General features: G+C 32.7%; 1 protein-coding gene across 1 annotated transcript; it reads left to right on the forward strand.

The window, feature by feature from the left end:
• Window positions 1-411: 411 nt before the first annotated feature.
• Window positions 412-24,251, forward strand: LOC120347950 (bifunctional heparan sulfate N-deacetylase/N-sulfotransferase 4-like). The gene is made up of 21 exons (XM_078117662.1): window positions 412-677; window positions 1,143-1,235; window positions 1,970-2,071; window positions 2,747-2,911; window positions 3,616-3,717; window positions 5,042-5,187; window positions 7,333-7,417; window positions 7,967-8,091; window positions 10,696-10,831; window positions 11,353-11,440; window positions 11,616-11,770; window positions 12,537-12,722; window positions 13,478-13,606; window positions 14,277-14,459; window positions 14,913-15,009; window positions 15,202-15,325; window positions 16,384-16,558; window positions 17,545-17,828; window positions 18,402-18,501; window positions 18,612-18,755; window positions 19,396-24,251. The coding sequence occupies exons 1-20, from the start codon at window positions 489-491 to the stop codon at window positions 18,729-18,731; spliced, it is 2,784 nt and encodes a 927-aa protein (XP_077973788.1). The 5' UTR covers window positions 412-488; the 3' UTR covers window positions 18,732-18,755; window positions 19,396-24,251.
• The last annotated feature ends 2,082 nt before the right edge of the window (window positions 24,252-26,333 follow it).

Here is a 26,333-nt window from a genome sequence, read left to right on the forward strand (position 1 = left end):
GTGCCGTACTGTAATACGAATTAGGCCTACAGCCTACCGGTACCGAATTAATATCAGCAGTATATTCGTTTCGTGATAAATGAAAAATAGTTCGTCATATACGGTAACAGTATAAAGACATTTCGACCAGGTTGTACCAGTAACCAAGCGACCGTGAGGCCTTCAGAGACTCGGACCAGCAGATCAGAGTCAGCTACTTGCTGACCTGGCTACAGCCAACTGAAAAATAATCTAGGGCTAGGCCATACAGTCATACCGTACCTCACCCCATGACATAGAATATAATTATCAAAACATGATGAAATATTATCAAATCAGGCGTTAATGAAATACCGTACCTAACTATCTAAAATCTGAGAATAAAGCATGCGAATAGCACTTATTATCATTGTTATTATACACTTCAATTAATGCTGTAATGTAACTACAGCGTAGTTTAATCATATTACTTTATTGAGTCACAAGGCAATGTACGAAGTTACAAGGCAATGATGTGGGTTAAACGGAGAAAGTTAGGAAGTTTGAAAAAAGTGACTCAACTTCTCTTTTTTCTTGGATTGGTACTTGCTGCATATTTTTTTTGGAAGAATTCATCTGAACAATCGACCATAAAAAAGTCTGAACAGAATGTTGAAAAGGATTTTGATCAAAAACTTTGTCATCATGGAATGAGATCTGTAATTTGAATTTTTTAACTTCATTTGATTATAGTCAGACAAATATTGGCTAAATTTTGCATTAAAAGATTAATTTTTGCCTCATCTTATTTCATGCTCATGTTTCTGGGGTGTTTGAAAATTTGACTCGTTATCAGATAATTGTGTGAACATTTGTGTGAGTGTTTTTTTTCAATTGGCCATATAGACCATTTACTAGCTTGTTACAGTTTTTGGTAGAATTCCTGTTGTTATTTATGACAAAAGTCCTTTTTTTTTAACTATGAGTCAATTGATTTCAGATTTTAAGGTTAAGATGGATTGGTCCCTAGAAGGTTGATAATTATATATTTTCCAAATCATTCAGATTTCTGAGGGAACCAATTGTTTTAAATATTTTATACTAGTGGAAGCTCACTCCCAGTGTGCAAGAGTCTTTGAATATTCCTATCCCAGATATTTATATTTGATATAAAATTTTTACAGGGCGAAGCTAGAACATTTTCAGAGTCAAAATCATTTGTGAATTCGCGTACAAGACAACATGCTCTTGTGTTTTTACAAGATGGATCATCCCAGGTTTGCAAGTTTATTATAAAAAACAGATGTGGGGAAATACTTTATTGATTAATCAATTAATTATACATTAGAAATTTACAGTAATGGTTGTCAATAAAAAAGTGAATTATTTGTATTTCAGGAAACTCAAACTGTTATTATTAATTGATTAAATAAACAACATTAATAAATTGATTTTATTTATGTTTAATGTATTCATTCCTGTGTTCTTTGATTGATGATTAAATTTGAATATAATGTTGGAAAATTCTTTTTATCCTTTCAGGTAATATTTTAGAATGACCAATTATTTTAGAATGTGCGTTATCTTGCTAAGCGTTAGGTATGCGCTCGCCACCGCACCTCTGATTACTCTGTGTGGGTTTGCACCCTTGCCACCGTAGGGTGGTTCACGTTACCGCTGGTCGTTTACGGCTTTCTCCACCGATGCTTCCGAAAACAAATAACTAACTAATCCCATACCCGACATGGAGTGGTAACCTGACGAGAGGCCGTGGTTCGCCACATGGTTAAACTGTCCTACCGGCTTATTTTTGAATTTATTAAATAGGTTGCAATGCATGCAAATTTGACCTGAAGCTGAAGTATGATATAATTTCTATTCTGTACCTGCTTATAGAATCTTTCTAAATATTTAATTTTCTGGACCAATTCCTCTGTTTGTTACACCATTATTGAATGAGGAGTAAACTGTACCGGAACCTTTTAATAAATTATCTTCATATTTATTGCAGAGTGGGAAACAAATTCTTTATTTATTACAAGCAACAAGATTAAAATATCATACTCAATATGGTACAATCAGGAATTTACCTGCATTAATAGATAATAATAAGGTTTGTTTCTTGCTTATTATGTATATACCAATTTAAGTCATTTATTTTCTAGTCTAAGTCAGAGCCAGACATGTTCATTTCCAAATGATTTGCAGTGTTGGGGTATATTCTAAATTTGTTTGTTTTAAAAAAAAATCATAGTGATAAGTCAATTTTGGTTGATAAAATATGACATAATTATGTGACATGATAAATTTACAGAGAAAAGACTTTTTGAATACCACAAAGTTCCATGTAAATTATAATTTTTTGAATACAGATTTTCTCGTAAGATAAATATCTAAATCCTATACGCCTTCCACAATTACACCCACGACCGGGTGTTTTTTACTGGTTATTTAGTGATTCGGTTCTGGTTATCAATTTATTGTGGCTGAAATAGAATATTATCGTTATTTTGTGATTTTGCATATGAAATATACCTAAGTAGTTTAAATTGACAGAAATGTTAATAGGTCGTTATCATTGAAAATGACACCACAAGTCATCATAATTGTACCATCCTAGAATGTGTTTCGAGGATTCAAACATATCTCTTCTTATTTTATATATTTCTAGTCATGCATAAAATATAGATTGAGCTTAAATAGGGCCATCTGAAACTTTATTTAATATTATAATTGAAATAAAATTATTGTATATCATTCATTATAATGTTGTGTATTCATTTTCTAGGGTCGATACGCGGCGATTATCTTTGAAGATATTGATATTTATTTGCAATTGAATCAATGGAATAGAGAAATTTTAGATAAATATTGTGTTGAATATGATGTTGGCGTTATTTTGTTTGCTTTATCTGAAAAAAATAGGTCTGTAAAAACTTTGGATAATCAACAGGTGAGTTGATGGCGTTTTATTTCATTACCGTTAATAAGAATATTTGTTTTAAATTAATTTACTCCCAAGGAAGTCTACACCCACTTGCTTGACCTTTGAATCAGATGAACACTAAAATTTCGCAACCTACTTGAATTGATCTAACATCATCTAAGTATAGGTTGCTGCAAGTCAGTAAAGAATAAAGAATTTGTTGCAAAAAAAACATATAAATTAGTGTTTCTTGATAAATTTTTGAATACCAAAACCAGAGTCACACGAAATTATATATCGTACAAGATAGTTTGAAAAGTATAGGAAAGTATAATATCATTGAATCATTAAAACACTAAATTTATAAAAATTCTTAAATGGATGTTTAAGGGGTTTGTTTGTAAGTATATTCTTTCCTAAACCCAAGTATTAGAAATATAAATAACCCTTTTGGCACATATTAGTGGCATCATTTAATTTATGTGGGTGCCTTATATAATTGACAAACATGATTGTGTATTGATATGAAGATCTTTTATTTTTATGATTTATCTTCTTTTACTGGTAACCTGCTGATAAGGATTTGTATGCTCGTCAATGTTTAACTATTTAATATATTGTTTACAGTAATACTGTTTCTTGAAACTTGATTGGTTATTGAAGGTACCAGAATTTCTTGCTTGTAACTTCGTCTTCAAGTTATGATTGAACCATTTCCTGATCTGTTTCAGATTGGAAATTTTCCACTCAACTACAGCACAAATGTTTATATGAAGGATTGTGAGATAAATCCAGAATCAAAAATATTGAGAGTAACAAGGGCTGGTGAAATTGTAAGTAAATTGATAACTGGAATGTTCAACATTTCAGCATGGTGGGCCAATTACTGTATTTCATAGACCATAATAAGGCATAATGGGTATTATTAGCCGCTGTGTCAATAAGTTTCCTAGATTGTGGTTTTATCCATACATACATATGGTGGACCGGACTATAAGATGCAACCAGCACTGGTACATGTTTTGAGTGCAGGCGAAAATCGTAATACACCACCTGATCCATTACAAGCACTGTCTTATAAGCGCACAATTGATTTTTGAGAAATAAAAAGGATTTAAAGTGCAACTTGTGGTTCGTAAATTACAATATACATCTTCATACCTTTAATTAAAAAACAACAACAACTCGTATAAACTATTAATTTGGTGATGACTGCTATTGGAAATTGGCATTCTTAATCTCAATCAATCAGCATTTCTTGGTACATATTTTACCACAATAAATCTATATAGTTTAAGTAGCTCAACTGTAACTTTTCTGAGAGATTATTCTCCTTTATTTCTGAGTGAGTTCACGTGACCTTGCTTTGAGCAATTTCTATGGCAAAGAAATGAAAATATTAATAACAGGTAACAGCCATTCAAAATGACAAGACAAATAGAACATAACAATAGGAACGCATTGACGTAATTTTCTTTAAAGGAAAAGTGTGTTTAATTTATGGCAGCGTTTATAAATATTTATTCAAATAAAGAATGCCTCTGCTGCAATTGCTATTTTGCTGTTAGCAATTTTATTTATTCAAATATTGTCGTCCAAACAGTCCAGTGCGGTAGCTTAGGAGGGCTGATCTACCATTTGTGCACAGGATGCCCTTTTTTATTTATATATTTAAAGTCTTGAACCATAAAAAGTACAATCATTAATTTGTCGATGAGAAAGTAATTGCATCCATATTTATTCAGCCTGAAATACATTACTTTTCAAGCAGGCCACTATCATAAATATACTTGCACTTGTCGCAGCCCCCAGGTCGCACATTCTTAGTTTTCTTCCAAGTCGAATATTAGTTATTAATTACTATATTTTATTTCTACTATTTTACTTTGATATTTTGCATTTGAATAGTGCGTTAAATTCAATTTGAAGCGTAATTTCTTTGCACACTTTTTATTATTTCTTCTTTCTAATTGATTTAGCTGGGCAGTCTTTAAATGAATTGCTTCCAAGATATATACAAAATAATATGAAATATATTTAGTCATTGTTAAGTTGTTTGTCTGGTGAAGCCTGACTTTGATCGAAGGATACTTCACAGAAATACGTAAAGGTTGAAGTGTAGCAGTACCCTTGAATTATTTTTCGCTCTATTTGAAGGTTCCTGGTCGAATTGGTCGTTCTTGGACAATTTTCAATACAAATCATAGTACATATGAAATTGTGACATCAGCAGCGCTATATGATCCTGATGGACGTCAATCAAGAAGATTATTTCCAAGAGAGAGAAGAAAGCCAAAGCAGGAGTAAGTAGTTTTTCATTTTTCTCGAGTTAGTTCTTTTTAAGTTAAATTAAACTTAATATTACCGTAAATGCATATTTTTAGGTTACAGCAATATTTTGATTATATGCAGGTCGAACATGTTCATGTTGTGCTTTTCTCATGTTCAAAAATATTGATAATCTCACCCAACATGTTGTCAAAATTTGAGCAATTAATAAAGTCAGTTATTTTCTCGATTTGCAATTCTAATTTTTTTTTGACATTATTATGAAATAAAAACTAATGCAATTTTCTTGTATCATTACATGTTGTCGGTAATAAATCATGCAACTGAACATAGACTAAACAGCTAATGACATATCATGAATATGATGAATCAATCAGTCAAGTTCAAATGTACTGTAATTAATAAAATGTGAATATTCGAATGATGGCTGTGCAGTTTAGACAAGTTTCCATTCGTGACCATGGTTGAAGAATATTCAAAAATTGCTGATATTCGATCTAGTTCTAGTATTATGTCTAGATTCTAGACATTTGGATCCTTTCATTTGATAATATCATTTATAAGTCTCACTTTTGATGTATCATTCAATTTCGACACAGTTTGTCTTAAGTATTCTGCATTATTCAATCTAATTCCCAGGGATATACATTGATTTCTGTTAATTTTTCAATAAAAAATGACGAAATTGATAGTAGTAAGTAAATAGTAGATAGTAGTAGTAAATTGATAGTAAGTATTCTATATTACGTATCAAAAAGTAATAATTCAGAAAGTATTCGCAAAAGTAAACGACTATATTTGATTTTGGCTATATCTGTTAGTGGCACACTCTTGTCTGTCATGCGTAGGCAAATAGATAGCTCATGCATAACACAAACACAGAAGTTCTGTGAAAATATTTGATCTTAACCGATATCTATCATCATGGATCGTGACATATTATACCATAAGTGATCGTGAAATAGTGAATGACTGAAACACTATTTATGACCATATCAAATATTTTTGTTGTCTCTCTTGAACCAAGTTGAATATAACCACAGCTCACAGGGTAAATTTACTTCTTACGAAACATAAAATTTAATATGGATAATGTAAAAGATAGCATTGCAATCCTCTCATGCAACACAGAAAAGATGGGTCAAAATTTGGTACTTCCGTAGTATGTTCAACAAGATGGCGGACACCGGAACATAGTATGTGTACCAGGTTAGGGTTAGACAATAATTTCAGCTACAAATACTACAGGAGTCACTCCGCTAGGTCTGAACTCGTAAAAGAACTAAAATAAGGAAAATTGAAATAAAATTGTGGCCTAACGTAACCCTAACCTGGTACACATACTATATTCAGGTGTCCGCCATCTTGTTGCACATACTACAGGAGCGCCCAAAATTTTATATTTCAACAAAATGTGTTATGATTCTAAAACAAGAGGCCAAATTGTTTTGACTCATTTGGGTTTCATAGAGTCATTGAATGACAAATTTGATATACTGTAACAATGTTGTTGGAAATAGTGTGAACCTATGGATCTTTCGTATAATTTTTGTTGCTAGTATTTTTCTTCAACTATTGGACTAACTTCTTTGAAATTTCCAGTGGTTAAAGATCATTGTCACTAGAAGGCTATTACTTTTATTTATTTAAAAAAATTTCTGTGAGCTCTATGGGCTTCGTTTCTCACTTTGAAGTTTTGTGTGATGTTGTCATCAAAATTAAAAATTCTGCACCATGTGGAGATTCCGCAATTGCATTTCAGCGATGTGGTCAGCGAAGTCTGGTGTTTTTTGTTAAGGTAGACTGCCGGTACTGTGAAAGATTTGATACTAGTTCCATTTTGCCTTTGCTCTTTTGTATTTGCAAAAGAACCGTACCTGTCCAAGAAAGTTTGAATTATTGAAATATTATTTGAATTATCAGAAAATAACCATTGTTTGTTTGCATTGTACTAATCTTCATTTGGAGTGAAAAGAGAGCAAATGATCACAAGTGAATTTATTTGAAAATTAGGCTAAATATAAATGCTCATCAAATATTTGAAAATGTTGTTATTCACAGGGTTAGAGTCTGTCACATCTTCATTTCTTATACAAGCATGTGTCGAATTAGTGTTCTCAATTACTATAAACTATTCATGTTTTTCCTTATTTTTTCAGTACATTGACAAGAAAGAAAAGAGATTTGAACAGTTACTTCAGCTTTGATTTTTTTACCAGGAAGATGGAAAAACAGAAAACTAAGGTTTGGCATTATATGATTATTACTTGTTGCTATTTGAATAATTTGATAAAGTATCTCCAATTGGAGTCATTTGTATTGAGCATTGAACATACAGAGTTATTTATCATGATGTGTTGAAATATTTGTGTATCTGTAGTATGGTACCATGAACGCGTTTATAATGATAAATATATTATTTATGAGGCATTTGGGCATATATACATTCACTCCTAACAACGATTTATACAAGATGTCAGTGAAAAAGTGAGACCACTGCCGAATTTATATGGGCCACTCCAACGCTAATTTGCAACAATCCACCGACGGTCTTAATGGCCCTTGTCAGAATGAAATTTAGTAATTGCATCCTCGAATTGATAGTTTTCTTGAGTTTGAAAGATTAATTAATCGTTGTCTCTCACAATATATTACTAGACTCTTGCTTTATTTTTCATGCCCATATAATCCTGTGTATATAGCCTATATATTTATTAACTTTTCTTTCCAATTTATTTCCCTTTTTTGTTATTGCGATATTACATAGGTAAAATAAATACATGCATTTTACAGGTGATTGACACTACAAGCACTAATGCAGAGATTGAAACTTTTCCAACTGTTATATTAGATCGGGGAAAGTATGACCAAATTGAGCGAGTTTTCTTTGGGAACAATCTTTCTTTCTGGCTTAACAAGTAAGAATTTGGCTTAATTTTTGTGATGTGATCTCTAAGGCTGTACAAAATCGAATATTTTTTTGATTCGAATCGAACCGAATATTTTTCTCGAATCGAACCGAATAATCGAATATTATTGCGCAATCCTGAATTTGTCTTTAATGTACAATAAAAACTTCCTCTTCAATATTGTGATAACAGCATAAACGGTGGTTCTATAAATAGAATCGATTGGAAGCTGGTGAGTTAGTAATCATAGAAACATGGTACAGGTAGCTCATAGCAGTAATGTCAGTTCCGAATTTGTGACCTCCCCAAATTCAATTTTGAATTTCTGGGGTAACAGTTTTGTCTATATTGATGGTTGCTTATCATTTTGCTGAAAATTACAAAATAAAAATCTAATCCATTGTTATTGACTAAATAAGGTATTGAGAGACTCTGGAAACAAAGTTATTAAAAATTTTACATGTAACTGCACATATGCTATCACAATATCGAAGGATCTTTATCACGATTCACTTTAAAATATATCAATTTATAATTTTTTAATACCCTTAACATATGTCCATAGTTATATTTAAGAACGTCTGATTAACAATTCTTTTTCCTGGAAATAGCTAGACTGATATTGAAGTAGCAGGAAAAGTTACAGAATAACATTTGTTCAAGCATCAACTAAAGTTAGTTAAATAAAAGTCTTACTGGCATGGCGATATCGGTTATCGGCCACCAGTTGGCCGATATATCGATATCGGTATCGGCGTCAAAAAGTGATATCGGTCGAGCTCTAGATAACGTATGTGCAGTTATATCTAAATTATTGCAAATATTTTGCATACATCACAAGCCTCCTTGAACTGGTCAGGAAATTAGGATTTCGAAAACTATCAAGTTTCAAGAGTTGGAAATTGCACAGACTCCTTTAATGTCTGAGTTGCTATTTTAATCCTATTATCATTAGTATTATTTACTCAATATTTTTTGTGTAATTTTCAGTAAAATGATAAACAACTATTAATATAGATATAACTGTTGCCCAGAAAATTCAAAATTGCATTTCGGAAACTCAAAAATTCAGAGCTAGTTTGATGACATTATTATTTGATGACCATATTGTTGCTGTACAACAGCCATCAACTCACAAGAGTGCAATCATTTGTCATAGTAATAAATGGATAAAACAAAGTATTGCCATTTGAAGAAATTACAAATTCTATTGAAAAAAGGTATTGGACCTCCTAAACGTGTTTCAGTCCTGTACCATGTTCCTATGATTACTGACTCAACAGCTACAAATCGATTTTATTTATAGAACTGGCGTTTTTGCTGACACAAAATTTGCTTTTTCCTCCTTGTGTTCTCTCAAAAAACGTCATCTGTAAATCATTGTTACCGATAACTTTCCATTTATGACCATGCACGAAATGGATAATTACATGTCACCGGGCAATAGGAGAGACCTTTTTTCACAGCAAAGAAAGCGATAGAAACATGTTTTTACTTGCCCGGTGAAAACGCGGTGCAAAGGTGGTCGTGAGGCGCATTATGTACCAAATTTTAGCGATTCGTAAATTGGCCGGAAAACGCTTCAAATAATTTGCGATTCGATTCGATTTCGAATATTCGGTTCGCTTGGACAGCCCTAGTGATCTCTAAGCCCTAACACAGAATAGTGCAGCGTTTCCCAACCTTTTTTGGCCGTGTACTATTTTCTCACCAGCGAAAATCTTTGAGGACTCGAGGTGCGTTAATTGTAACCGAACTCTATTTGAAGAAACAATAAAACCAAACACAACAGAATTTAACGAAGTCAGTTTAATCCGATGTATCCCACGAACCTGATCCACTATTGACATCTCCCAGAATTACACCAATTACCGGACTTCCTCGCATATGAATCCAGTTTAAAACTCAAAAAAAGTTGCCAAACTAAGTGTTCGGCTTATACGCGCATAACTTTGAAGTAGCTCGCGACAATAAAAAAGTTAGTGACTTACATGAACTATACAACTGCATCACGTTTCTAAAAGAGTATTGCCTGTTGAGGACTCATTCAAACGCTACGCGGACTCGGGTTGGGAAACACTGCTTTAGTGCTATATTATGCCGAAATCTGATGATACCTTGAATAGAGGGTTCATTAGACTATTCTGTGGCATGCAGATCGTGAGACAAACAAAAGCTTCTATTCAAGTGAACTGCAAACTCTTTCTCACTGATGTAATGATGCATCGCTGCGCTTGTTTTACAGATATTATAATGAATTGTGTTTTTTGAACTTTCGGGTATTCTCCATCCAAAAATTTTTTTAGGCATGTGGTAAAATGTATATTGACGGTTCCATTACATCTGAACCCCTAGACATTTGAACCCATGACGATTGCACCTGCATACCATTACACCTATGGAATTTTTTTTGTTTTCACGAATATTTGAACCCATACTAACCCTAACCCATGGGTTTCAGCACCCGCATATAGATTGAACCCGCGGATATACGGATGGGTTCAAATGTACGTGGGTTCAAATGTACGGTCACCTATATTGACACTACTCCTTTCAGTTATGTCTGTAGGATGGAAAGTGTTAACGTAATGCTGGACAATGAATACTTTTCAGGATTTTATTTATGGATGCACTGAGTTACCTTTCACATGGGAAACTATCTCTACCATTGGAAAGATATATTCAGATTGATATTGATGATATTTTTGTCAGTGCGGTTGATACAAGAATGACGGAAGAGGATGTTATGGTAAGCAAATTGTTTGTCTGTTTTATGTTTCAATCAACTTTATTTTATTTTTAACTTGAGTATGACCAGGGATGTCCAAAACGAATCGAATAATCGAATATTCGAATACATTAAAAATTCATTATATTCTATATAGTAAATACTTGAATTTGGGAATAAATTGAAACCTTTTTTTAACTCAAGAATTTTAAGCCAATGAACGAGCAGATCAAAAAATACAATATTTCAATTTGTATCAAACAACACAGAGAAACCAATTACTTTTATGTTTGTGTTTCAGATGGGATCAACATGAAGATATAGTTATTTATGTAATTGTCCACATGAACCTGCCTCCAATCTAGAATGAATAGAAATTCCATATTCGGAAATATTTTCTCAGAATGTATTCGGAATAATGAAATATTTGATTTTGACCATCTCTGACTATACTATGACTTTACTTCTAATAATTGTTTTCATGTTTGTTTATGATGACAATAGGCATGCTTACAAATAAACTATGTTTTATATCTTGACAGGAATTAGTAAAGTTTCAAAAGGATATGAGGAAAAGAATTCAAGGATTCAATTTTTTACTTGGATTTACCGGAAAATTTTATCAGAAAGGTAAACAGTAATGAAGAGATCAAATCGCTTGATTTAGTGTGCATTTTCCAACTTGCAATATAATATATCAGGACTTATATTTTAAAGATGGCTTTGATTTGGCATCTTTTACAATTCTTATCTTACAGAATTTCTGTTAAATGGCAGCTAATTAACATAGTTTTTAAATTTTCAGGTAATCCAAAAGAGAACGAAGGAGATGCCACGTTTCTACGAGAAAGTCATAACTTTTTATGGTTTCCACATATGTGGTCTCATATGCAAGCTCACTTGTTCCACAATAAAACCTCAATGTGTTCTTACATGATACCAAACAAACAATTTGCTGAGGTAGGTTGAATTACATCAGGCAAATAACTTTTATGATGGTTGCACACTGTGAGGTGCAAAATCGGAAATCTGGTAATCAAATATTCAAATTGATTCGTAATTAAAGACTTAATACATTCAGTTCTTGATTTTAAGAATATTTTGAATTATTTTCATTTGTAAAATTATACCTTTGAGAAATTAAAGTATATTTTGAATATAGTAGATTATAATGGCCATCGCTGGTTGGATAATTTGAGTCAAACAATAAAAGTGTATTAAATATTAATGAGGGAGGGCTTACAATGTGTATCTAATGTGTAAGCATTTGGATTTGATCTGCTTGGATCAGTGGTTTTCAACTTTTTAGGAGGCGTCCCCTTTTAACGATTTGTCAAGTTCGCACCCCAATTCAAAAATAACTAGTTAACGATAAGCTATAAATAACAGATAGACAGGCGGAAGTATATTAAGTTGAAGTCTTAAAAATGCTCCACGCTAATGATAATAAAGATAGCTGTCTGCAATCTCTCAACAATAAAGTAATGTAAATATCCAAAATCAGGCAAGCAATATCAAATCTAACAAAAAGGTATTTTTCAATCGGCCCCCTTAAAAAAATTGTCTGCGCTTCACCGTTTGAGAAACACTGGCCTAGATCTTTTCATCAATTGGTACTCGCAAGGATTTATATATATAAGTTGCAATGAATTTGTATGTAGAGCTCAATGTTACAGTAATATAGCCTTACAATTTAATTCAAATATTTACACCATGTTTTTTTTAGAGGCATAAATTCAATGTGTCAACTCGCTATGCTGTCGCCCCACATCATTCTGGAATATTCCCTGTTCATGAACCTTTGTACGAATGTTGGAAAGAAATATGGGATATTGAAACAACAAGTACAGAAGAATATCCGAACTTGAGACCTGATAATAAAAGAAGAGGATTTATATATAGAGATATCAAGGTATAGTGGTTAGGATGTACCAGAAATTCATTGTTATACATAATATTAATACTCTTTATTTTTTTACTGCCAAGTATTTGAAAATAAGATTTTTTTCGTTAAATTTGCCAATTTATTTGCAAGTTGAGATTATTTGTTGATTTTATAGTTGAATTGATTCATTCAGATCCAATATACTCAAGTTGAGATGAAATAAATTTTATGAATATTCAACTGATAGGAAATAGCTATGTGCATTAATTTGGATTTATTTGGACTGATTGGTCAATGAAATAAAATCTGAGCAAATGTAGGTAATTGGATCTCAGTAACCAGATTTTTAGACCACTGATGATAAAATAAATTTAAGCCAATTCCTATCTTTAACCAATGTAAAAATAGTCGAATGAAAAGAGAAAAATTATAATGCTCTTGTTGGGAGTAAGATAAGGACTCAAAATTTTTTATGTCTTGGCCAAAGTACTCACTTCCTAACCTTTTTACAAGATTTATCTATTCTACCTTTCTGAGTTATTTAGCAGTTACCCATGCCCGAAACTCCTCTGGCTAAAGTACCCCTTATCATCTAAGTCTGAGCTTCCCTTTTTCTGTATCCTACTTTTCTACACTTTTGAGTAATCATTTATGCCTATAATAGAACCTGAATCCTTGTAGATCGTGCTCTGACCAGGTTGTAAGACTTGTTTTAGCAAAATTTTAATGCATAAGGTTATTAAGCTGGAGAGAAATCTTGATTTCTTTAACTTGATGTTAAGGTGCTACCTCGACAAACTTGTGGTCTTTTTACTCATACAAATTATTTGGATAAATATCCCGGTGGACGTAAAAAACTTGAAGAAATGATCCACGGAGGTCTGTTGTTTCAGACGTTTTTATTCAAAAAGGTTGGTATGGGGATGTTCTACTTTTTAATTTGAGTTTCTTCCTATCTTCACTTTGAATGGGGCTTATGCTTCAGCAGTCACCAAGACGCGAAGAAGTAAATGGTCTGAAGTAGAAAAAAAGTAACAAAATAAGTCAAAACTTCTTACTATAACGAGAACAGAATTAAGTTGTACTAAAACTTTAAGGCTTGCATATGCCAATATTTTTGCTATCAGGGATTAGTTTTAATTCCTTGCTGCAATGTCTTTATTTTTTTTATTCAAATAAAATGTTGTATCAGTAATATGAAATAATGTATTTAGCAATATTTGATAAATAATAAAAATACTAGATCCAGATGTAAGCAAGTGGTATCTGATATTTTGAGGTGTTCATTTGTTTCCAGAAAAATTATGTAAGAAATAGAATCTGCATACACAATATCAACTGTATACCAAATATACATTTCATTTGCAGCCCATATTTGTTTTTGAATACCATTTTTATTTGTACGTCAAAGGTGGGATAATGTGTTCCTATAACAGTGAATATTATATTAGCACCCCGAACTGTTTCGCCTTCAAGATATAATTTGGGTTTTTTATTAAAATAGATAGGATTACAAATTCACTTTTACTTAATATTAATATACATTATTTAATACATATATAAATATTTTTATTTTTTTAGTACAATATTTACATGACGCATTTCTCCAATTATGGAAACGACAGACTCGCATTATATGTTTTTGATAAAGCCATCGAGTTTGTTCAATGTTGGACCAATCTAAGATTGATACAGGTTCCACCATCGGAACTTGCTAAAAAATATTTTGATGAATATCCAGATGAAATTGATCCTATATGGACAGTAAGTTCTAAATTTTTTTTATGAATGACTTTTTCACTCGTTATCTGGGTAAGGTTGTGGGCAAGGGTTGGTACCCAAGATTTGTAACCTAAACATACCGCTAGAAGGCCATTGCGCCCATGTTTGGTGTACAATTGTAATAGAAATGTCCTGTTTTTATTTCCAGTGCTCTTCTGACTATATTATTAGTGGCATTCAGCATTTGTTCATGCTATGACGAGATTCAAACGTTGCCCATATTTGTATTTTAGTGTTGTTACAATGTTTTTTTTTGTAAATTTTGTATTATAGCATATTTTATGGTGTGAAACCGAAAGTGAAATGTAATATGTAGAAATGTGACAGTATTTTGACTTTGTCAGTTTCACTCAAACATTTCTGTCCGTTTTAAATTTAGAAAAACTGGTAAAGTAGTTGCTGAAAATTTCTAGACCATCCTCAATCTTTTTACAGAATCCCTGTGCTGATCCACGCCATCTGGAAATCTGGTCAAAAGGGAAATCCTGCGATAAACTTCCAAAATTTGTCATTGTGGGACCACAAAAATCCGGTAAGTGTTGTACCTTGTATTCATGGTTATGTAGCCATTTTTTTCTGCTTGGTATTGCCTTGCAACATTTTACAAACTGTATCGAATCTTGCGCACACTGTCACTGCAATGTTTTTCACCATGGTGTGTCACAAAAGTATTTTATTTTTTGTTTACAACATATCATTAATAGTACGTACATATATTATCCAGGTACAACTGCATTACATTGGTTTCTCCAAATGCATCCTGATTTACAACCAAGTAGGCCAAGTCTTCAAACATTTGAGGAAATTCAATTTTTCAACACCGATAACTACCTTAAAGGCTTGGATTGGTAAGTTTTCTTACTAATCCTATTTAAGTTATGCTACGATTAGGTATGTTGAATCAGTCCACATTGAGAATAATTTATAATGGAATCCCAAATAAGAATTTGTTTTTGTGCTATTTACTCGTTGAAATAGTTACATAAAATTTATTATGGATGTAAAAATTCAGAAAAAATTTGGCATCTGCGGGAATGATAAATGTCAATGACCTTGAGTGCAGTTGGGTTGAATGTGTTTTAATCTATTAAGTGAGATAAGCTTGCAGTTAATTATTAATACTCTTGTCTAAAGATATATATAATTGGTGGTCTGGGATTTTTCAACCCACAAAACGGCAACACATTTTATCTTTTAGATATATCATATGAATTAACCAATACTTCAGATGTCAACTCATTTAGATTATTAATCTATAATTCACATATAATACTAGATAAATAATTTTAAATGTTCATAAATAAACTTACAGTATGACAGAAAATTGACATATTTTTCAGCTAAGCATTCCAATATCTGGTATCTTAGGAGAAAGTATAACTTTGTATTTTGGGCAGTATCATATTGACAAAACACTAATAAAAAACAATGCCTAATAAAAAGGCATTGCGGTTCAAATCTAGTTCATACTCATGCTATAAATCAGGAGTGTGCAACCTTCGGCCCGTGGGCCAAATGCGGCCCACAAGTAAAAATTGTGCGGCCTGCGGAGAAGTGAATTTTGAATGGTTTGTGGCCCGCGAAACGTGTTTTCAACTTAACTTAATCTGGTACATGGGAGTAATTTCAACTCATTTGCATCGCAAAGCCTATACCTGATTCCAATTTATTAACTATGCCTAATACGTCCAATGCCCTGACAGCTTGCTTGTGCGAAGCTAACAACACAAGTGCAACTGCTAGAAATCCTATGTTAAATAAAGGTGCGGTCTGCAGTTTCACCCAGTTATTCATATCTTGCCCTTTTGTATTAGAGGTTGCACCCCCTGCTATAAATGATTCAAACTCCTATCATTTTGATAACATTAATCATATTAGATTATTTTTTATCAATGATTCCTCACAGGTACATGGATTTCTTTCCAATTCCTTCGAGGGAAGAAGAAACATTCTTATATGAAAAAAGTGCAAATTATTTTGAGAATGATATTGCGCCAAGAAGGTTGAGTGCATTGTTACCTAAAGCTCATATCATTGTGTTACTGATCGATCCTGCGAAGAGAGCGTATTCATGGTATCAGGTGGGTTTCGTTGTTGATAAATATAAAATAGCAAAATTCAACTTCACATTTGATATGAGAAGGGATCTGCAGTCAGGGTTATCAGGTTGTCACTGGGGCCAGAATCAAGTTTTCAAACTCTTGGGTGTCGAAATTCTGAATCTGAGTCGCAACGCAAGTCAAAATTTCCCACTAAAAACTACAGAAGCATTAATTTTACCAAGTGTTTTTAATAGTCTATTAATGATGACTTATGTATGCCAAATCCTTGGTTTTTAAAATTTGATTTCATCGAGGCTGGAGTTGAAGCCGCATTTTTTTTTAAACTGCAATCGGGAGTTAAAGTCAAAGTTTTTTTCAAGCAAAAGTCTAAGCCAAATTTTTTTTTGATTTTGAACCAAGTCTGAGCTGATTGTGAATATGAACACAGCTTTTAATATGATAACTGAGAAATATAGTCACATCAGAATAGTTTGTTATACAGTTGAATTTGGATATATAGATGCATGATAAATGTATCTTTTATGCAGCTGTCCCATGATTTGAATGAAAGTAAAATTCTAGCAGCAAATTACTTAGAATGTTACTGTGGAATGGATAATTTTATATAGAAGAACAGTAAAATTATTGTCAAACTTGAGAAACTTTCAACATTATATGAAGTGCGTGAGATAATGTGATTTCACAGAATACAATTAAATTATACTCAAAATTGGGTATGTTATGGATAAAATTAGTGTTGGTTATTGGTTGCAAGACAATATATATGGAACACACTGGTTGTTAGGTATTTCCATACTATAAAAAAACTGTAAAATTTGTTTGAATTTATCATAATAAAAGAATGTTTTATGTTGTAATATTGGATAGATATATAGAGCCTGTTTTGAGCCAAAGTGTAAAGCACGAAAAAAAATGTTGAATGATGCATATCATAAGGAACAATTTCAAAATATCAACAGATTTGAATCCAGATTTCTTGATAATAATTGACGTTTTCTTTTTAGCACATGAAGTCCAAAGATGATCCAACTGCTATAAAGTATTCATTTGACGAAGTGATAAAAGCAAAAAGAAAAGGTTCATCTACAGCATTGTTGCAATTGCAAAAAAGGTGTCTTAAACCAGGACAGTACGGGGAACATATAGATAGATGGACTGAATATTTACCAGCTCGACAAATTATCTTAGAAGATGGTGAACTACTTGTGAAGGATCCAATCACAGTCTTGCAAAGATTACAAAAGTCATTGGGTCTTCCTAATATTTTTGATTATTCAGAAGCTATCAGGTAAAAGAAATTGGATTGTTTTTTTCAGTATAACTAGTATTGTTGAATGGGTTAGGATTTTATATTTAACTCTAGATACTCTCGTAGGGTGTGTATCAGGTCTAGGGTCAGGCGATATTTTTATCCCGATGTTCCTTATTTTAGTTCTATCAAAAATTTGGGGACTGTCTGTGTTAGCCAAGTGAATATTCCCCCTGCCCATAGGTTTTGGTCCCTTTACACAACAATGTAAAAAAGGTGAACAAAATTAGTTACCTCTATATTGGTACACATACTTCTGGAGCGCCAAACTCAGGATTGAAATAAATGTTCCAAATATCGCCAACTGTGCTGTGAATCCTTGCTTTGCTCACGAATATCTTGACTAATGAAGTTCAATTTGATTGGACGTTTACATCGATAGTTCATGTAAAGAAACTTGGAAAAAAGTTGTTAAGATTTCGGACAATCAAAATGTTTGAATAGTTTTATAAATTTATGATTCTTTCTATGAATTATCTCGATAAATTATTGCAAAATTGATCTGATTTAGGACAGTAACCACCAGCTGATCCTACATATTTTGTTCTTTAGGTTTGATGAAAGAAAAGGATTTTTCTGTAAAATTCAGGATGGTGGAAACAAATGTTTAGGGAAATCAAAAGGTAGAAAATATCCTGAAATGTCAGAAGACGTAAGTAAATGAAGTCTCATTAAGCTTCTAACCATTTTTATGCGACACTTATCCACTTCGCTTCGAACAATCTCAGGTACAAACAGTTATCTTCGTTCTGTTGTTTACAGAGTCGTCGATATTTGGATGAATATTATGAACACAGTAATACACGTTTAGTTCAAATATTACAAGGTCTTCAACATCCTATACCAACGTGGCTCAGTTCATTAAATTCAACTGTAACGTGACCAAGATTGGAATGAATCGTCCAGGTATGTAGTAATGTATGATACACTTGGCTTTGTGAACGGCAGCAAATTCCATAAATCAAGTGAGAACAGAACGCCTGTCAGTTCAAATTTTTGTGTGCAGTGGAAGGGCTGTGGAGTCAGTCTGTCTTGTTTTCACTTGATTCTGAGTCTTTATAATCAAACTCCCCCCGGCATAGTCAATGTCAGAAATTGCAGACTTTCATGATAAAAGTAGTTAAAATCCTCTACAGAAACTGAAAGATTATGAAGTATACCAAGCGTTCTTTACAGTCTATTACAGTGGTTCTCAAAAACTTTTTAAGATAGTAAGGTAAAAGTATGTTTTATTAAAAAAACACGTTGAAAATATGTGAATGGAATGTAAATATCCAAAACAAGGCGGGCCAGATCAAATCTAATAAATATTTTTATTTTCAATTAGCTTCATACCCCTTCAAAAAATTGTCTATGCCCCGCTTGTGGGGCGCGCCCCACTGTTCGAGAATCATTGGTCTATTAAAAAAAATTTCCATGCACAAAAGTTTTTGCTTTCAAAATTTGAGTCTGAGTTAAATTTTTCAACCCAGAGTTTTTGTGAGTATTCATGAAAAATGCCAGATGCCATAGCAACTTCAGGTCATCTTTTTTGTTTTTTTACCAGATTGTATGATAAAAATTATACAGTAGGTAATTCACTGTGCCAAGACATGTCAACAACAAAAGATTTGTCCGGTTGGAAATTAGCTAACAAACGGTAATTAACTACCAGTGAATCAACATCAAGTGTAGAAATTTCGTCCGCATTCTTTTCAGAAGACACATTCTTATTTTGGACTGGGAATAATGCATTGGAAACTGGTAATTTTATGACTTTAAGAATGCTGATGTCTTACATGAAACAAAGTGTATCTGCGCTATTAAATTATTCGAGAGTAATGATTGTAAAGTGGAGAATCATGCAGTGGACAGGGTTATTAATCTAGTTACCTTACATTGAATCCTAATTGGGATTCGAATGAAACGATGTATGGGTGATTTGATGTTTTAGAATCCAGTTTTATAATTCGATATGAATATGTTTTCTATATAGATCCACAGTACAACAAAATTGTTACATTTGGCAATTTTTTTCACTGTAAAACTTCACATGAAAAAGGCATTTAATAAAAAAAAATTATAAAAAAAATAAGCGACTCATATCACAACATTCATTCACAAAGGCTCTTCTATATTCTAACAAAAGTGATGCCTTCATTTTCTGCCCAAATATAACTTTTACAATATGGATAGTTCATAGTGAATGTGGATATTGATTAAAATATAGAAATTGCTATCAAACTATCAAATGCTATTTTTTAATTCAAGTAAGAAAAGACCATTACAGGAATTGTAAAACAATGTACTGTATCTGGATACCTGTGTGTTACTGGCTTTCAATTTCAAGAAAAACTTGAAATAGTTTGAAATCTATGATATTTATGGTCAAATTTCAAATGATTTGATTTGCGTTAAAATATGTTACAAGAGTTTGTATGAATCTTAAGGTTTACCACAAATTATGATTCTTCAAATAGTATGCATATTATTTTGATTCAAGTTTTTGTAATAAAATAGTTTTTTCATGATGAAGCAAATGATATATAAAAATGATTAATGTGAAGTTGAGGTTTGATAAATGTTAGTGTTATTTGAAATTGTGAATTTTTCTTCTCAGCGACTTATTGATATTCTCTCAATGCTTCAGAGCAGAGGTGTGCAACCTTTATTACTACTGTAATTCTTTCTTTATATTATTGATCTTACTGTATGTTAGGGGTCCTTGCAGAAATGGTAGATTAAAACGCGTAGATTTATAAAGATAACTGCTATTCAAATTTATTGTCACACCGACTTCAAACGAATTCAGTGAGAAACAAGTTTTTATAACATTGTACATTTTGCATTTATTTTGATTTTGCCAGCTAGTTTTGCTAATATGACAGTGGCACTCAGGTACTGGTATATGCTTTGAGATACAAAGATAATATAATTGGCTAATTTCTTGCATGTTCCAGATTAACTACCGGTAAACTAAAATCTCGTTTCACAGGCACACCATTCAAAATTGGCACTTCTTTGCAGGCTGCACAATTTTTTTTTGTGGTCTGCAGTTTGCACATACCGGTACCTGCTTTAAAGTAAAAGTATTTGTATCCCAATATTAATAAATTGGGAGTTCATTATCAAATACTCATTGAATTTACTCTGGGCTTGTTAGGGATTTTTTGTTTCTTCCCAAATGTTGCTGATTTTTAAAAATTGCGTCATCACTTACTGATAATCCAACAAAGACTACTTCGATTTTTCCGCGATCAATTGCAAAGCAGTATTGGTTTCATGATGGTATAGTTAATGTATTTTCATGTTCATATTATCCATGCATTGCTTTCTTATTTAGTTGAAGGGTTTTTAACTTATAGAGTGTAGTCAGTAAAATATATGTAGAGTGTGCACTTTGCAAGGTTATTTACTGAGCTTGTCCTATGCAGCTGAATTGTTCTCTGGATCTGTTATTATGGAGTATTCCAATATAAAAAACATTGTCAAAATTTCCAGAAATGGATGTGTCAAATTTTACGTTCTACACTCATGTCAATAGTGGATTATCAGCATGCCTATATTACTATTTTTTGTTTCGTTTTGTTAGAACTCGTTTTTAATTTTTGATGGGGATTTGAACTAGTATTGAATAATTTGTTCTCTTTTATTTTTAAGGATGAAATTTTGACATATCATGTTCCCAAATTCTATTATTATTCCATTTGTAATAGGTTTCAAATTCGTTACTCCCGAAGTATGTGAACCAAGATGGCGAACACCGGAACGTAGTATGTGTACAGGGATGGGGTTAGGCCATAATTTCAGGTACAAATACTACGGGAGTCACTTGGCTAGTCCCCGAACTCGTAATAGAACTAAAGTAAAAAAAATTGGAATAAAATTATGGCCTGACCCTAACCTGGTACACATACTACGTTCCGGTGCCCATCATCTTGGTTCACTTCGAGAGTACCTCAAATTCTACGAAGCGTACATGATTCAGTCTTCTATCAAATCTCAATAAATGAACTAGATCAGATCTGGAAATATCTTATTACAATTGTCAGCCATTACTTTTCGAGCTCTTTATATCCATTCAGTAGCTTTCCATATGTGGCATGTACTTGACAAATTTATTTACTCTGGATTTGTTTTATCAATACAAGTTATTGTGTGCAAGACTGCCAACGTTTTTTTAAACTTCCAAGATTAACATCATATAATTTTGTGAGCAATTTTATTATTTATTTTATATATAACACTCAACAATGTTGACTATTTTTTATAGTACATTTTTAAAATTACATTCATTCTATTAGAAAAGATATTCCTTTTTTATCAATAGAATTGTATTGATATCTTATACAATTCAACTGGTACTCAAAATCAGAAATTGCCAGAACATTTTCAAATATCACAAATAATTAAATTTGTCTTAACATTTTGGGGAGGAAAATTAGGACAAGTGGGTTCCACATTTGGAGACTTGAAACTTAAAAAAATGATTAAATCGACCATATTTATATTCTTATTTTTGTAAATATTTCTTAACTAGTAATATCCTAGCTTTTTTGTTTGGGTATCGTTTCATATAGGTTTACTGGGTCATGGATAGCAAAGAGTTATATAAATAACCGTGTTGAGAAAAGGTAACTGAAGCTGTGAAAGTCTCAGCCTTGGTCGCAAGAGACTTTTACTGCACTGAACTTATTTTAACCATATTGGCCTCTACTTCGACATCTCCATTTTATTTTGTCAACTCTTTGAACGAAAGATCAATTCCAAATAAAATGATCAATTCTACTTTGTGAAAATTTGAATTTTTCAATGTTTTGTTATCCTTACATGTAGTGGTGGGATTCAAATTTTTTTGTCATCTGGTTCCTTCACAAAGTCATATTTTTCAGCCGGTTCTGTTACAACCAGAACATTGACAGTAACCAGTAATGCTAACCGGTTCGCTGATCTCATAAAATTCCGTGAGACGGTTCTATAGAACCGGTGCGAACCGGCTGAATCCCACCACTGCTTACATGCTCTTCTTATTGAAGCTATGTAACTCTTAAATGGGTGGACTGGTTTTTTTCCAGTTTGTTTACGTTACAAGAGTCCCACCCTTAAATGAATTGAATAATAGCATTTACTTGCATAGTACAAATATTTCTATCCTATCAATTATCGAAAATATATTTTTTATCTCATCCCTTTTATTTTATCTTATCAACTATCATCAGTTTTATGATGTTTATGATGAAATTCATCAATTATATGATGCTTACCTCAAAAATAAAATAACTTTTTTATACTGAGAAAACTACAAAGTTGAAAAAATTTTGCTTAGAGACTATTGTTTTAGCTTGGGCAGATATTGAATATGTTATACCTGTTACAAATTGGAAAATAACTATATTCATTTTGAATATTTGGATTTGAATGTCACTTGTTTCACTTATATTTAAAAAATTGTGTTAAAACATATCTGACCAAGCAATTTTTATATAGAGTCTTCTGAATAAGCCCTTTCAAAATGTATTCTTTCCGATTATTTGCATTATTCGATTTATGTGACACAAAGTATGGTTTGTTGCTGAACTGTATCTTTGGAGCATGTTTAATTTTTGTGTCACACTTGACCACTTGGAAATACTGACACCATGTTAATATGTGTATTCCTATATAGGTGCTTCCATTTTAAGATTTAAAATGAATCTTAAGGTGGTATATCTTGGAAGAATGTTTTTCAATGATCAAGCTGTTATTTGGGTCCAGTGTAGAAATATAAACAAAGCAATGTTTGCCATAGCTTGGCAAACGGAATTGCAATACAGCATAAATAGTACCAGTATATTTGGATACCTTGTTCCAGGTGCAATCATCTCCTATCCTCGTCCTTATACTTCCAATTATTGCAAATCCTACCTCAAATAAAACTTGGTACAAAATCTTTAAGTCAAGCTAACATGTTATAAAATTGCCAGATGGTTTTTTATTCAGGCTGAATCATAAGCAGAAAAATTCGGTTTGGAAAATCAAGCGAGAAATTTAGTAGTCTTGAAATCACATACAATTGTAATTATGCCTAAAAACAGTCCATTTACTTAAGTTTTGAAATTAAATTTTATTGTTTTGTTCACATTCAAATGTATGTCACATGTTGTGTCACAAATACAGACAAGGTGAAGATCACTGCTATTTCAACTACAGCTGATTATTACTCAACAACAATAGTATTTTATTTTGGTTTATTTGATGGCATTGTAAATTCATGTTCAATATGTCACAATTTTAGCATTGTGGATTATCTTGTGTTACTTCTTTGCCTTATTTTTATACAGTTATTTTTCTGAAACTTTTATTGGGCGGCATTCTGATTTCCTTCTCCAGTATTTCTCCTTTTGACATTTATCTTACAAATGAACTAATAATAAATGTCTAGAAGTGTTTGCATTCATGTAGGTAGGGCCTGTCAGGTAGGACGTTCTGGTTGAAACATAATTTCAAAATATTCGTTAAGAGTATTCGCGAGTAGGCCTAGGGATTTGTTCAATGCTTTGTTTTAAATCAAGTTTTTTTTTGCCTGTTTCGTTCAAAACGGCTGTACTATTTGATTTTTTTTGTATTAAGTAGGTTGAAGGAAAATGGATATAAAAACTTGCCAAGCGCTTTTTATTTGCAATAAATCCTTCGAAACGCCGCGAATATCGATAAAGGCCCATACACACCTTCTCAAGCTGTGGTTCAGTGCGACCGCAAACGTGGTTGGCGCAGTAAGACCGGGGTTCTGAAACTTTTGGCGTTGCGGAGCCCTCGAAGTGGTTGACTGTTAATCACGGAGCCCCAAAATAAATTTCAAAATTGTTACTTTCCGATTAATATTACTGAGTGAGTTAAAAGTACTTAACTTCATTAAAATGCTAAACCTTTTTTAATTGGGCTAATACAAGTCATAAATAAATCTCAATTTCAAAGATAAATTATACATATGAAGGCTGTAAATTTGACACTCGACAAACCTATTAATAAATTAGGGGTCGCTTCTTTTCCTTTTGATGTTTTTGGAAGACAAGGTCGCTAATAACGTTCGCGATTGCATTTTGTTACAATCGCCGATTGTCCTCGTCAGAGTGACGTGTTTCTCAAACCTTAAACATCTTTATGTCTGTGTTTATTCTCCCTCCCTAAATCTGAATTTCCTCGGCATATACATGTATTGTTCAACAATGACGGCAATAATTGCTTTTTTGTTCTCGTGGGGAATTATGAGTTCAATGTGAAAAACATGTTATTTAAAAATGAGGTAAATCCGCAACTCAAATTTCTTGATTGAAAAGCGGAATTATGAAATATATATTAAAACTTAAAACGGAAGATACCACTATAAGTTTTGTTTCCGTAGACTCATGACAGATTAAAAACGATTTTTTAGTCATTGCCATCACAAAATTTGGTATTATGTTAGGTTTTCTTTGATTATCCATCGTAGTAACTGAAATAGAAACAGTCAATTGTGCGCGTGATGTGATGCAGCCTACCTGCAATAAAATAAATTTCAATCGTTCGTATTTTGCCCAGACCTCGTGATTTTTTAAACGGCGATATCTTGCAGAGAATCTGAGTGGCAGACCTGCGATGGGGCGAAGTTATTGTTGAAAAAACGGCTCAAATTTGTCGAATTCGCTATAATCTGCCACTCTATCCAGTGGCGTAGCAAGACTCTCTTGGGCCTCCCGCAAAAATATTTCGTGGAAATGACCCTAAAAACTCTCGGACATAAGCTAAAAGGCAATGATAACCTAAAATTTGCCGTTTATTTTGGTTACTTAAATTTTGTTTCATACGTTCCTCCTCTTCTGCCTTTTTTCTGCGTTTCTGTGTGCCACTGAAAAGTCTTGCTTTCGACATCATTCGTAATTTTGCCGGTGCGATCAAACCACAAGACGCCAAAAATCGACGACTTCCTGGCATTGTTACGTAACAAAACGATTTGAGCAGAACCGAAATCAACGTTATAAGATGTGCATATCTTGTTTTGCACTGCAGCTTTTGGTTTTCGGCTTAAAATTCTAACCGCTTGGGCCCCTTTGCGCTGTGGGCCCTCCCGCGACTGCGGGGGTGGATGCTACGCCACTGACTCTATCAGTCATGATTACGATTCAATCGGGACGGGTACAAATATCTTATCAAACTACTGGCACCAGTAGTAGGTATGTTCTTTTGTGGACAATATATATGAGTTTGCTTCTAATATATATCTTATGATAACAGCGTCGTTCAGGATAAACGATAGACCACAAGAACTTCGTTCACTTAACTTCGTTTTATTGTTTCTCATTCCATGTCCGCGGATTGTCGTGGTAATTTGAGAAGTAATGATTTTTATTGCCGTGAGTCGGTACAACTGCAGGTTGCATTGAACACAATTAAATCCAATAAACAAGTCATTTTAAAAATGCCCGCATCGGTCATGGATTGCACAATTGTAAATTGTACTCATTGAGTTTTAACGCCGACCTGGGGATT

Source organism: Styela clava, chromosome 11 (genome assembly GCF_964204865.1).
Source record: "Styela clava chromosome 11, kaStyClav1.hap1.2, whole genome shotgun sequence".
Classification (NCBI taxonomy): domain Eukaryota; kingdom Metazoa; phylum Chordata; class Ascidiacea; order Stolidobranchia; family Styelidae; genus Styela; species Styela clava.